Source organism: Drosophila teissieri, chromosome 2L (assembly GCF_016746235.2).
Source record: "Drosophila teissieri strain GT53w chromosome 2L, Prin_Dtei_1.1, whole genome shotgun sequence".
In the NCBI taxonomy this organism is placed as follows: domain Eukaryota; kingdom Metazoa; phylum Arthropoda; class Insecta; order Diptera; family Drosophilidae; genus Drosophila; species Drosophila teissieri.
In genome coordinates this window covers 20547221-20559997 of record NC_053029.1, presented here as the reverse complement: position 1 = coordinate 20559997, position 12777 = coordinate 20547221, and the positions used below count along the sequence as shown (strand labels likewise).

Sequence of the window (12777 nt, the reverse complement as noted above, 5' to 3'; positions counted from 1 at the left end):
AAAGACTAAACCGTAATCGGTGGCCAATATAAAATTGAAAAAATAACTGCTTAAGCTTACTCATATTGGTATGTGGTGTGCGTGTCGTGTTCGTGTGTATGTTGCTATGCACCTTTAATGAACATTTTAAAATTCAACACTTAAGACTACAACGGAATGTACAGTAAACAATCAAATAAATTAATCAGTAAAACGATATGCGTAGAATACTATACATAAAAGACTGTCGCCGGATCGGCCTAAGTTTTCTATGGGTTTCCAGCCCCGTTGGCCGGCACCTGGGCGTTCTGGCGCCGCAGATCCGACTGGGTGATGGCCGTGATTATCGTGCCCACAATCAGCATTACGGCCATGGTTATGTTGGCGGCGATGTCGCCAAACGTGGTGAACAGCTCCGAGTAAAAGAGCGTGAAGCATATGCCGAAGGTTTGGGCAGAGGCGTTAAGCAGTCCGGAGGAGGTGCCCTCAGGCTCCGGGAAGGTCAGCTCGGCTCCGAACTCAAAGCCCACAGGCAGGTAACCAGTCATAAAGAAGCTGTGAGGGATTAAGCCACAGAGTAATCATTAAGAGTTGTCTGCGTGTAGTTTGATCACAATTATATAATATATAATATACAAATTGAAACAACTACTGATCTCAATTCCTCTTCCAAAAGGAAATCAAGGAGAAATATGAAACCTAGCTAAACCTATTTGCCTGACTGGACTTACCCCAGCAGCGATGCCGTCAGATAGACCACCGCGATGTGACCTGTGTCCAAGGTGAAGGTGAAGATCCACATGCCCACCATTGATAGCGCGTAAACCGCCAGCGTCGTTTCCCTGGATGAAATGGAGGTTAACCGCATAGAGTTTCGCATATTAAGCATTGAGAGCCCCTCATTCAATTAATAACAACTTCTGCAAGTGCTATGCTAAAGTTTTCTTAAGCAGCCCCTTCTCAGCGGGGCCACAATTCGTATGCTTAATGAGTTTCGAACATGCTCAGGAAAGCCCTCGAAAGCTGCTTGCGGCTATACTCACTTGAACTTGTGCGTCTTATCCAGCACAATGCCCGATACCACGGAGCCCAGCATCCCGGCTAGCACAATGCTAAGGCCAATACGTCCGGCGTCCACCTCGTGGCCGGGATAATACTTCAGCACCACCTGGAAACAAATCGCAGAAATAAGACCCCATTAGCTGTTCATTAATCGAGTGAGAGTATACGCTCGTACCGGATTCAGGAGCGTGGAAATGGCGTAAAAGACGCCCACATTGATGCCGTAGGAGAGGAGCAGGAAGATGAAGTTTCGGTTGGTCATCAGGTTCTTCAGCGACTGCATGAAGCTGACTTGCTCCGCTCCGGAACTTTCCAAGAGTTGGGCTGCCTCCTGTGCGGCGGATGGAGGAGTGGGTGGTTTGTCCTGGAAAACTGACGAAAGTAGAGATTTATTATGGGATTATTATTTTGTATGAGTAAAGATCGAATGATAACGATGGTAAATATTTTGAAGGCACTTTAGCCGTTTAAAGTGTTTAGCGCATTGAAGACTTAAACTTACATATCACCATTAGGACGAGCAGGATGGAGGTGAGTCCGGCCACCAAGTAGAACATCATCTGCAGATCACTGCCCACCGTCTCGAGATCCGGTGAATTTGGCACCAGCATAGGGGGCAGCACGAAGCCCACGGCCACACCCAGCTGGAAAAAAGAGGGCGAGTTTCTCGATAGTACGGAAGTTGCTCAAAGGGAAATCTGTTTCCGGTTCCGACGCTGTCTCTAAATCCGCTCATTTTTTTGCCCCGCTTCCGTACTTTCCTCTCCGCCCCAACCCTTTGGACTGGTGTTATTTACGCTGCAACTGTGAAATTGATTTATGGTGGGCCTGGCCCGGATAGATGCATACTACTGCCCTTATGGTATGGTGGATTCCCTAGTAACTGCTTTTCGGTTGCCTCTCTGTTTTTGCTTGCGTCAAAGTTTGTGCTGTTCCAGGGGAAAAAATAGATGTACACCCGGGTCGGCTGCGACAGCTCCGTTTTTTCCGCACACACCAATGCACAAACGTTGAGCCATGCTATTTTTTGTTTGTTTCCAGGACTGACGGGGTATCATGTGGGTTATGTAACGGATGAGAAACGAGCATTTTCTTTATCACAAAATGTATTCGCTCAAGTAGTTTGAAATGAATAAAACCGTTTTTAACGCCAAGAAGCTACTACTTCTTATTTATTTTCGAAAGGATACTCATGATTTTAGGGTGTCCTCCAGTCGAGCTCCTCAGGTGATAATGGTATTTTATTAAACATTTTTTTCATTTCCTTAAATCGGTTTAGGCGGTGAACTATAAATCGGCAGTGGCGGTATGTAACATTTGACAGTCAGGAAAATAAATTGGACCGTAAAAGCGCTATTAGTGGCGTAAAATTAAATTAATATGTCCTCGAAACTGAAGATTAAATCCAGTCGCATATCAGGATTATTTTATTAGCGAAAGCCTTCGGCGAATGTTTATATTTTAATTGAATTGAAACATCAGACTTCTGTACAAAAATAATCACCTGACTCCCGATTGTTTTCATTTGGAAGACAAAGGAAATGTCAGCCGGTTGAACTGCTCAGCTCCACACACAATAAACTCAGCAGAGCTTTACTTTTTGGCAATAGCTTTTGGTTTTCCCAAACAAAGAAAAACCTATGGTGGTTAGGGGAAAACTCAATTCCCACTGACCTTTGGCTTTATCGTGGCCAAACAGACACCGATTCCGAAGCTGCAGGTGGTCCGTGTTTCGGATGGGGACACCGTTTAATGGAGCACGCAAACATAATCAGTTTTTCCTGTGCCAACTTTACTTATGAGATTGCCATTCTACTTTATGGCAGCGCAACTATAAGAATCAAGATTATTCCGGGTAAGCCAAATATTTCGCATTAATCTGGGTTTACCTCGGAAAATTTTCGCAAATTACGTTGCAATTGGTGGGACTTATCTTTATGGAAACCCTTTTCAGGTAGAAAATCATAGTTTGCCGTCCTGCAACTTCTTAAAAGGAGTTCCAGATGTATATTTAATATGACATGGCAATTCAAACGTTATGAAGAGAAATGTAAGTCCAATTTTTCAATGAAAATTTTCCCGCGATAAATGTTAAGGTTCCAGTTTGTTGGGACGTATAAATTTATTCAGGTCCGCTTGATTCGGCAATGAAACTATGGATTGGTATAATCAAGTGAAAAATAAATGTGATTTTGAAATACTTTGCTAAAGTGAGTCCGAGCAAATTCATAGAATTGCAGCCATTTGCATAAATGTATTCGAGAGGTTGGCCATAAACCAGACAGATGCCAAGAGCTCATCTCCATCTCCATCGCCCAGTGCCCGCCCGTTCCATATACCCTTTGTTTCGGCCATTTGGGATTTTACGAGTGAACGCAAAAGGACATTCAATTGGGACCCTAGGCTGCAGTCTGAGCCCCTCCATGGCATCGGGAGTAAATATTTGATACGGCTGGAGACAGATCGAACGTCTGAGCCTCGTTTGGAGGAACTGCCGGTTCGCCAATCCGGCGAAATGTTCGCTGGCGGCCCTGGAGAACGTTATTTTCGACTTGGTGGCACAACTTGTTCCGGCCGTGCTTACATGGCCATCCGGAAAAAAAGCAGCGTGAGGGGATAAAAAAGCGGAGGGATAAGAAACTGTGTTTGCTCAGCACTCTTGCAACAATGCTCCTCATTCCGTCAAATCCGTTTCAGCTCGGCTCAGCCAGTCAGAAATCAGAGATTTGGGGTGACGGGATGCTCCAAGAGCGTGTGGTGCGTCGTCCTTGCCAGATAAGGCTGCCAAGGCGATTGAGTGGGTGGCTGGGCGTTCGCTTTCAATGTCACTCGGTATGTGGGCCATCTACGTGGCCCCACGCTGCGTTTTTTAGAAGGCTCTTCTTTTCGGGCACAAGTTTGGCTTGGCATTTCGGCAAGAGATTACCCGGACTGGCTTTAAGTCCTTCGCCTTCCGGCCCACTGTTCCACATCATCGCCCCATCCTCGTCATCATCACGTAGCCCCACAATGGCACATCCCATTGTGACTTCCTACCTGGGAACGGAAATTATAAGCCTTTTCATCTGCATTCGAGTGAAAGACAAATATGACACACAGGTGCGTTTAGGATGCAATGTGTCTTGTCGGGATGTCAGTGGATGTTGAGGTGGAGGAGGAAGTGGAGGTGGAGGTGGGTGCAAGCCAGCTCTGGATATTTGAACCCCATATTTGCACTTTCAGTCCTCCTGCCCGACGCGCTCGTAAATCAACATAAAAGCAAACTGCTCCACATCCTTCATACCCTCCACTTTTCCATTCCCATTTCCAGGCACCCTCTTCCGTCCTTCACGCAGCAGCGCCATTGTCATTCATCACCGGCGCACCTGACACTGTTGGCTGATGGCTAAGCAAGCGGCCTAATTGTTTTGCGGTGTTTAAGCCCATAACCGGCCGAAACAAAAAGTACACCCAATCTGCCATGCCGTGGCATGTGCATGTTCAGTTTTGTGTAAATAATAATTCAAATTTTAAATCACACTATCTAAGGTATACAAAATTTTACATTTTACAATTAAATTATTATACCCGTTACACCTATAGTAAATGGGCTTACTATCATATAAAGTAATATCTATTCCTAAACAGGATTAATAGCCGAGTTGATCTGGCCAAGTTCGTCTGTCTGTCCGTATGAATAGCAAGATCTCAGAAATTATAAAAGCTAGGAAGTTAAGATAAAACATGCAGACATAGATTTAGATTTAGGTTTTTTTTCGTTTTATTATTTGCCTGTCCAATTTCTTTCGATATGCCAAAAGGAATGTTGAAATTTCTCTTTCGTACTCCCAATAGCTGAGTAACGGGTATCTGATAGTCGGGGAACTCGACTATAGGAAACGCTTTAGTTTATATCTAAAATTGACGTTACTTTTTGAGCCAATGTAGCTTTAAATAAAACAAATGAATAAATAATTATCTTTAAAAACGTCCTTGATTTTAAAACGGTTCAGTTTATACATAACACTACTTCTGATCCAAAAAAAATAGTTGTACATTTGAACTGGGAATTTGCAGTGGAACGAGGAAAATGCATCTAATGGCTGCAACTACAGATTGGCCTTAATTCGGGAAACATCTAAATAAATATCGTTTCCAGACACATTCCCAATTCGTTTTTGGTTAATAAAAAAGTCCTCGTCACTGGTTTACGGAATTCGCTTTCCCGTTATCATGCAGTTCAAAAGTCAAGAACTCGGTTGGCCACTAGCTCGAATTGTGCACTTGCAACCGCATAATGCATGTTACCCCACCGCAGTCTAACCCACCTTAGTCCACCCCAGCCCATCTCGTCCAGCCTCCTCCTCCCCTTACGGCGACATTTCAATTGTCAAGTCCCATTGGAAGATGACGACAATGAAGGTACTCAGGCAATCACTTAAGCTCGGCGAATTTCGGTGAGGTAATTTCGTTTGTTTGTCGCTGCTGAATAAATTGAACCTCTTGCCGCTGGCCAGAGATGCGGATGCAGTGCGCCAAATTGCATCCACTCAAAGAGTCTTGCGCATGCATCACCAACGGGAGCCATTGAGGCGGAAAGAGGCGTGGCACGGGTCGTCCCTGCCGTTGTCGGTTTTGTTTAACTTGTGCGGCAGTTCGCAACTCTTTTGGGCAATTTCATGATTGACTGGCCAGGATTCACAGGCCAGCCGACTCGAAAATGTCCGAGTGAGCCACTTTCGCCTCTCCGGAAGTGGGCTAGGCCCTCGCCCCAACTTGGCCTTGCCCGACTTGCTGCATCAATCCAGCAAAATGGGTCGGAGGCGGGCCACTGCCTTTTCGGTGTTAATGCAAATTCAACGGCTCACTAAATCACAAGACAATGCTGAAGCGGCTTACATGGCATTACAGTATCCTATAGATAACGACGGCAACGCGTCGTATGCGTGTTCCGGGTGCCCACTCACCTGGTTGCCAAAAACTCCCACGCTGGTGGCCGAGGACACCTGGTCCGGACCGAACCACACGGCAGCCAATCGCGCGGGTAGCGACAGGATGCACACCTGGGCCAAGGCCACGATCGACTGGCCGATGAAGCTCACATAGAAGAGCGACGGGTCCACCGAGAACACCTTGATCCAGGCCCCCACACAAGTGCCCACGATTCCAACTAGGGCGGTGATGCGAAGACCCTGTTGATGAAACGCAAATGAAACAGTGGGGGTATTACTAACAGGAATCGCAACTGCTAGGGTACTTTTAAGTGTGATTGAGACCTTACAAATTGTAGAACGCGCTAAACCTTTCTATAATTGCATCAGCAGCTCCGCACTTACCACTTTATCCAAAAACCAACTGCCGGGGAAAATGAGCGGTATGTACAGGATCATATAAATCATGGACGTCCAGTCCACCCACTTGTCGCTGATGCCATAGTAGCTGCAGGATAGGACCAAATGACTATTATAGGGGCATTTCATGGGCGAGAGAAGCTAATTTAAGCAGCCCCAAAGTCAAGTGGTTAAATGGGCTTTTCGAAAACTTTTAACGAAAGATGCCGGAACCGCACGACCCGCCCTCGCAACCCGTTTACTCACCGGGTTATTATGTTGTTGATGATGGTGTATTGTATCCACTGCATGGCATTCGAGGATGAGTAGAACACAAAGAGGATGAGCACCGCCCAGCGTCGGGCGTATACTTTGTAGCCTGAGAAATAGAAAGTGGAAATTGAATGCCAGCCAGGTGAAAGCCACTTCAGAGTGCTCGTGACGCGGCCCAAGGCTTCCCATCCCACCATTAAGCACCGGAGGACCCCGTGTAGCTGCAGCGGATTAACTGGATCAGAGGACAGGATTACACTACTCACTAGTTCACTTCCTCCACTCCGGCCTAAGGTCTACTCCGAAGCTAATATCCATGCAAATGATGGTGCCCACCTTCGCCCCATTATCGTAACAAGTTAATCCGCCCTTTCTGCTTTGTTAGTGACAGCGCTGCCTTGAATCTTTTTCGGTACTTCTCTAAATGTGGATCTTAAAGGCCTCCAGTGTCAGTTTTGTAAGTCATACCATACGGTCTATAAGTTTATACGGGGTGTAAAATCTTTGGTATATAGAAATAGCTGTTGAATTCATAAATTACTTCCCATTAACTGTCGAGCTTAATAAATATTTTTTTTTCGTTATTTCCGATTCGTGGACTCCATGATTTTTGCAAATGACGTTCATTTAACGAACTATTTTTGCTTTGACCTAAATGAAACTTGAACAACACGAAAAGTTGTGTTTAAATTAGGTTTGGATATAAAGACTATTCACGCACTCGTGACACTCGCTTTTAATTCGTTCATTTTTAAGAACTTTTAGTTTTTCCAGGAGATCCACGAAACACCAGCAAATACTTATGATTAAAATGTTTGATTATAAATAGAACGGGCAAACTACATACACCGCTAGCGAAATGTACTTGGTTTGCACCTCGAATTAAATGGCTTTTTGCAGTATATCGTATGCATCGGCTTTTGTATATATATACATAGACTTCGGTTCTATTTATATTCATCTTTTTTGTTCCAATTTGTGACAATTCAGAGGGGACGTCACTAACTTTTCGGCTTGCATGGCATTGAAAGTACAAAACGCTTTGATGCCGTGCTTTGTTTGTATTTTTCAGTTAAAGCACGTGTATGCACAAACACATTCAGGTACAATGGCCACACATATGTATGTTTACAGTGCACCGGAAAAATATGAAGGAATATATTACAACAATAATTATTCAATGTGTTTTTGTATTTAAAAATGAAAAGGGTAATAAACAATTATTTTGGTTCAAACAAGAGTCAGAGCTCGATTTTAAATAAATTATTTCTTTTTGTAATTATTTTATTTTAAAGATCATAGTTTAATTAAAAAAAGGTGTATCTTATATAAGGTAACAGTTTTTTCTTGCTGTGCTTGCAGCAGGCTTGCTTTTAAGTGAATGTGCGGCTGTGGCTTTGGCAGGCTTGCCAGGTGCATTTGGGTGTGGTGGTTGTGAGATGCCTCGATTGCAATGCATACAAATGCCAGCTCTGCGCACAGCCTTTCCACTCTTCATACGCCCACACACCCACTCACACACCCACAATCACAATCCACCCGCACCACAATCACAAACACGGCGATACTATTGCCTACCTGGAGGCGCAGTTAGGCCAAAATGCTCGTTCGTGTCCGACATGCAAAGTGCAGGTGCACATTCAGCTGCAGCGGCAAGGCAACTGCGCGACTGTCTGGCATGAAATGCCAACTAGGCAAGTGCTTAAGTAATGCCAGGTTGCTCCCACATTGTCTCAGATGAGCGAGCGGACTGCAGGACTTATAAGATTGGGCTCAGATTGCGATCGCAGGTATGCAAATTGTTGCCAAAAATAAATACGCAGAAGGTACAGGAATTTATTCGAAAGTATATAATATCTATGAAGCACGTCAAGTGATCTTTTAAAGCATATTACTAGTCACTAGTAGGATTCGCAGAAAAACTGATTTCATTTTGACGTTTTCAAGTGCTTGAGAGATCGAACTATTTTGATTCGAAACTATCTGTATTTGAGTTCTCAAGTTCTCAAGTACATAGCCATACCTTAGTCTTGCAAGTTTAACTTTTCCACCGATCAGTGTTGCTACCTTTCCTCTGCCAAAGCACATTTTTTGATCCGTTTCTAAAAAACGTTATAGCATACGGTATTGATAACTGACCTAGTTGCTAAGATGACTAATCTGTTTGGGGATATCTTAAATTTAATATAGTTTTGCTTCCTTTTGAAAACATGCTTCTTTGTCAAAAACATATTGAGCTAAGTAAAGGTACCATTTGTGAAAGAATGGTATCTGAAGTGAGGATAGAGGATGAGGATATGCGAATGTGAATGCAATGGGATCCTTTGCATAAAAGACTTTGTGGATAAAGAGAATTGCATATGACTTACCTTCGGCTGGAGGGTTTTGCCCACCCACCGCCTTGACCCCCTTGCCTTCCTTCTCCTTGGGCGTGATCATTTCTGTGGACTTGCTGGTTGCAATGAAGGTCTCGCTGTTCTCGCCAGCTCCACCCGCACTGTGCTTCAGATCCATCTAGCGGGCGCTGGTGGTTTGTGTGCGTTGGGTGGTGGAGGGAGGTGTTGCTTGCAGCTGGGACAGGAGGTGGTTGTGGGCGGTGGTTCTGTGGCAGAGATTTCCTGATCGGTGGTGTCGTTGAGCTTCTGGGTGGATAGCTCTCTGTTCTTTCGGGCAGTTGTGATAGCTTACAGCTGATGTTCAAAAGCGGTTCTGCAAGCGGGCAAAAAAAATTAATATTCAGGAGTCAGCGCGAAAGCGGGCAGCAAATTCAGTTAAATTGTGGCATCAACAGGCTTAATTTGGAAATTAGCTAACCACCGGTGTTTGTATAGAACATGCATGTTCTTTGCGGTCGAAATAAGTTACTTAGCATTGTGGCTTACAATCCGTTTGCTTTTATGGATTAGCGTGAAATGATACTGCTAACGAGGCTATTGTGTGTCGACCATGAACTTGAATGTTCTGGTTTTCGCATCACAAAAGACAGAGACATGTCTTTAATGTGAGATTGTTTTGAGCTAGAACAGCTGGCATTCAATTTAAGTTCAGTTGACACCAGACATCACCAGAACAGCACATTCTACTAAAATAATAACCAGATGTGTGGAATAGTTCAGATTAAACTGCTTAGGTAAATGGGAAAACAAATTAATAAATTGTAGTGTAATGTATAACCTTTCAGCTATAAATCATATGACTACACTCGTATCGTTTTTTGTCACCAATCTACTTAAATTTGATGTCCCATTTTATTGGTTAACCAGTTGTTAAGCAAGCAAAAAGCTCCATAAATTAAAATCTATACCCTTTAGCACCAGGCACTTTGAATAATTTCCATTGGATTTCGGTGGCCGATATCTTTCAGCCCCAACCAAAATGCTGTGGTTGTGGATAAACCAAACAAACGTAAAGCCCGATATTAATATGCCTTAATTAGCTTGTTGACTGGAATGATTACACGCGAATTTCCATCTGCTGCTGTTGTGACATTGCAATTTGCTTTAATAAAGCCATTGAGTTAAATTTAAGCACGGCATTCACCCACAATGCCACTTGTTGCTCTGCCCTGACTTTCAAGCACGGATTTTCAAATTTTTTAGCTTTAGCTTTGCTTGAGCTTTGGGCTTAACGACGGATTTAGCTTTGGATTTGGCTTCGAATTCGGCGTCGGGCCTTGGCAAATGCAATCTGCCTCAGTTGACTGACTGTGAGTGAGTGCGTCGCTAAATAATTTGAGTGGATGGGCGAATTGGAATGCCGGATTCCGGTTCGGATTCCGATTGCATTTGGGCCACTATTTTGGGGCTTTATATACCGCTGATAGTTTCGCCGCCTCATTTGGCACGTGCTTTTCGATGGCTTATTGCCATTTGCCGCACCGAGATGAAACTGATTTTCGTAAAAAACATGTCGTGTGCAAACAGTTTTTCCTCATTTCCATATCGGCTAATTAGATCGCTCGTTCTGGCGCTGATAGCGCATGCCAGCCAATTGAATTTAAAATGCCTAATCACTGCTTTTAAATCAATTTGCCTCTTTAAGTGCAAATTACGGGAGATTTCCCATTGAGTTTTGGTTTCGCACAACCGGAGGTCGTTTGGCACAACCGCCAGTGATAATGGCCGACAGTCGAAGACCCCGATCTTTCCGAGCACCACGGATCGCAATGAATCGCAAGAACTTGATTATCCGAGGGCCTCTCAAACACTCGAGATTGGCGTCACAGTTGCTGGTTGCCCAACACAATCGACGGGGGGTGGGTGTTTCTTAGTCCAGATAAATACTTGTTAATGGAGAGGGTATATCGCTTTATTCGATGAGTGTTCAAACTGCGATAAGACGAGTTCTAGACAGCGGTTTCACAGCTCATTTAAAAGCAGCCACATAATTGTGGGAGCTCACAGCTTTAAAGAAAATGTTTCATTGAATGGTTTGCTCAAGACTCATTAACGTTGAAAATGTATTCATGCATTGATTTTTGTTTCGGACTTTTATAATATTATTAAAATTGTACGGTAATACAAATTTTAAATCAATTTTGGTGATTTCTACATAAATAAGTTGAATGATATAAAATTGCATTGACATACTAATACAACATTTTATAATTTGGTGTCAGTAACCTTCAAAGCAGCATGTGATTAATTTAAAAATGCAAGCTAATAATTATGGAGAAATATTCTTCTTTTTATATTTTTCTAATTATAAGTTGTTAGTTTCAAAGGAAGGCCAGATACAGCAGCCCATTACTAAATATTTGAAATGTCTGTAATTCTGTTTTTGTTAAAGTAGCTTGCTACAAATGTTGTTCATTTACTAATCTGTTTTTCACGCACTTCACCTTTATAGTGATCGTTTTTAAAGATTAACACCACTCCGATGCTTCTAGCATCGTTTATTAGGAACTTGCAGTTGGGTTGGTTACGAGTATTTCCCTCAGTGCACCTGCAAATTCAGCGGTTCCGAATCACCGTAAATAACTTCCCGAATTGCCTGGCATCGGAAATTGACTTTCAACCGCCCCCGCTCTTAAAGACACGCACGTATGTACATTTCGAAGAGGATTTCTACGGAGCCAATAGTTGGGGCCGAAACCGATGGCCTTAACGTGGGTCGGCGCCCGCTTTGAACCACCGCTGTACGAGCACACTTCACCCACTTGGACACAACCACGGAGGCTTCCGAGCCGAGCAGCTGATGGAGGTGGTGTTGCTGGGCCGCCGGAGAGAAGACTACGGAGCACGCAATCGCGAACGGACAAAGTGGTACTGAAAGTGATTTCGAAACGCTTGACGCTCCGCCAAGAGCGCAAATGTTGGTGTGCAAAACGCTTTCGGCTCGTTCACTTGTTATTGATGCCAACAGCTGATTCGACTTCACCATGTCGATGACAACTAAGTAACCCAAACACACTCGCCTCGAGTGCCCTGCGCTTCGGGCCCGGAGTGATAAATGATTGCGAACTGGTTAAGAACAGCGACTCGCAGGCGTTTGATTGTTTTACGAGGGCCTAGCCCGCCACGCAGGGCATTTCGCAGTCAGAGTTTACGAGTATTGCTGTTTTCTTTTCGAATTATCGCCGAATCGAGTGACACATTTGAAACACGTTTGCCAGACCTCAGCTGTAAATCCGCAGTCAAGCAGGTGACCGACTTTTGGCGGGCACCGTGGGATCTACGTCTGTGCCCGGCGCACGGACACTCATTTCTGGCATCGCCTCCTCATCGAAAACAAGTCCAGCTGTCGTGATTCAGCGCAGCACAGGGAACGTCCGCTGGATTGAACCGACAATCCCACACATACATATGTATGTACATATGTACATACATGAGCACTTTGCTTTCTAAATGGAACTTTCTCAATATATTGAGATATATTGATATTGATATATATTGTCTGATTAGAATAAAAAATTGTTAAAAGAATAATTTATTATTACAAGTAAAAAAAAACTAGGGTAGCGAAAACAAATTAACCCATTTATTTTAATAAGTAATGTAGTTGTATTGGATGGAACACATTTAGAATGTATTGTTGACAGCTTTAGAATTTTAAATACTTATAAAAACACATTTTAACAAAAGGTAGTTTTTATTTATCCAACTAATTCCGCCTAAGCTGAAGAGTATTATTAGAACGGCTTAAGTATGCAAAA

The 12777-nt window shown here is 43.6% G+C and overlaps 1 protein-coding gene across 5 annotated transcripts; it reads right to left on the bottom strand.

Moving 5' to 3' along the window:
- Window positions 1-65: 65 nt before the first annotated feature.
- On the bottom strand, window positions 66-12437 carry LOC122611613 (feline leukemia virus subgroup C receptor-related protein 2). Of its 5 annotated transcripts, none has more exons than XM_043784814.1 (10): window positions 12240-12437; window positions 8993-9332; window positions 6618-6729; window positions 6357-6459; window positions 5988-6212; window positions 1544-1685; window positions 1217-1413; window positions 1023-1147; window positions 711-821; window positions 66-534 (listed from the first exon to the last, which is right to left on the bottom strand). In XM_043784814.1, the coding sequence occupies exons 2-10, from the start codon at window positions 9135-9137 to the stop codon at window positions 249-251; spliced, it is 1446 nt and encodes a 481-aa protein (XP_043640749.1). In that variant the 5' UTR covers window positions 9138-9332; window positions 12240-12437; the 3' UTR covers window positions 66-248. The 5 variants fall into 5 exon arrangements, with proteins under 5 accessions (XP_043640749.1, XP_043640748.1, XP_043640750.1 ...); XM_043784813.1 differs by lacking the exon at window positions 12240-12437 and adding an exon at window positions 11464-11998; XM_043784815.1 differs by lacking the exon at window positions 12240-12437 and adding an exon at window positions 11568-11998.
- Between the last annotated feature and the right edge of the window lie 340 nt (window positions 12438-12777).

Excerpts from the sequence above, each read along its gene's own strand:
- LOC122611613 (XM_043784814.1), bottom strand. The coding sequence starts at position 9,137 with ATGGATCTGAAGCACAGTGCGGGTGGAGCTGGCGAGAACAGCGAGACC. Across the intron at positions 1,148-1,216 it reads TTTCCACGCTCCTGAATCCG|GTGGTGCTGAAGTATTATCC; the intron begins GTACGAGCGTAT and ends ATTTGTTTCCAG. Across the intron at positions 822-1,022 it reads GATAAGACGCACAAGTTCAA|GGAAACGACGCTGGCGGTTT; the intron begins GTGAGTATAGCC and ends CATTTCATCCAG.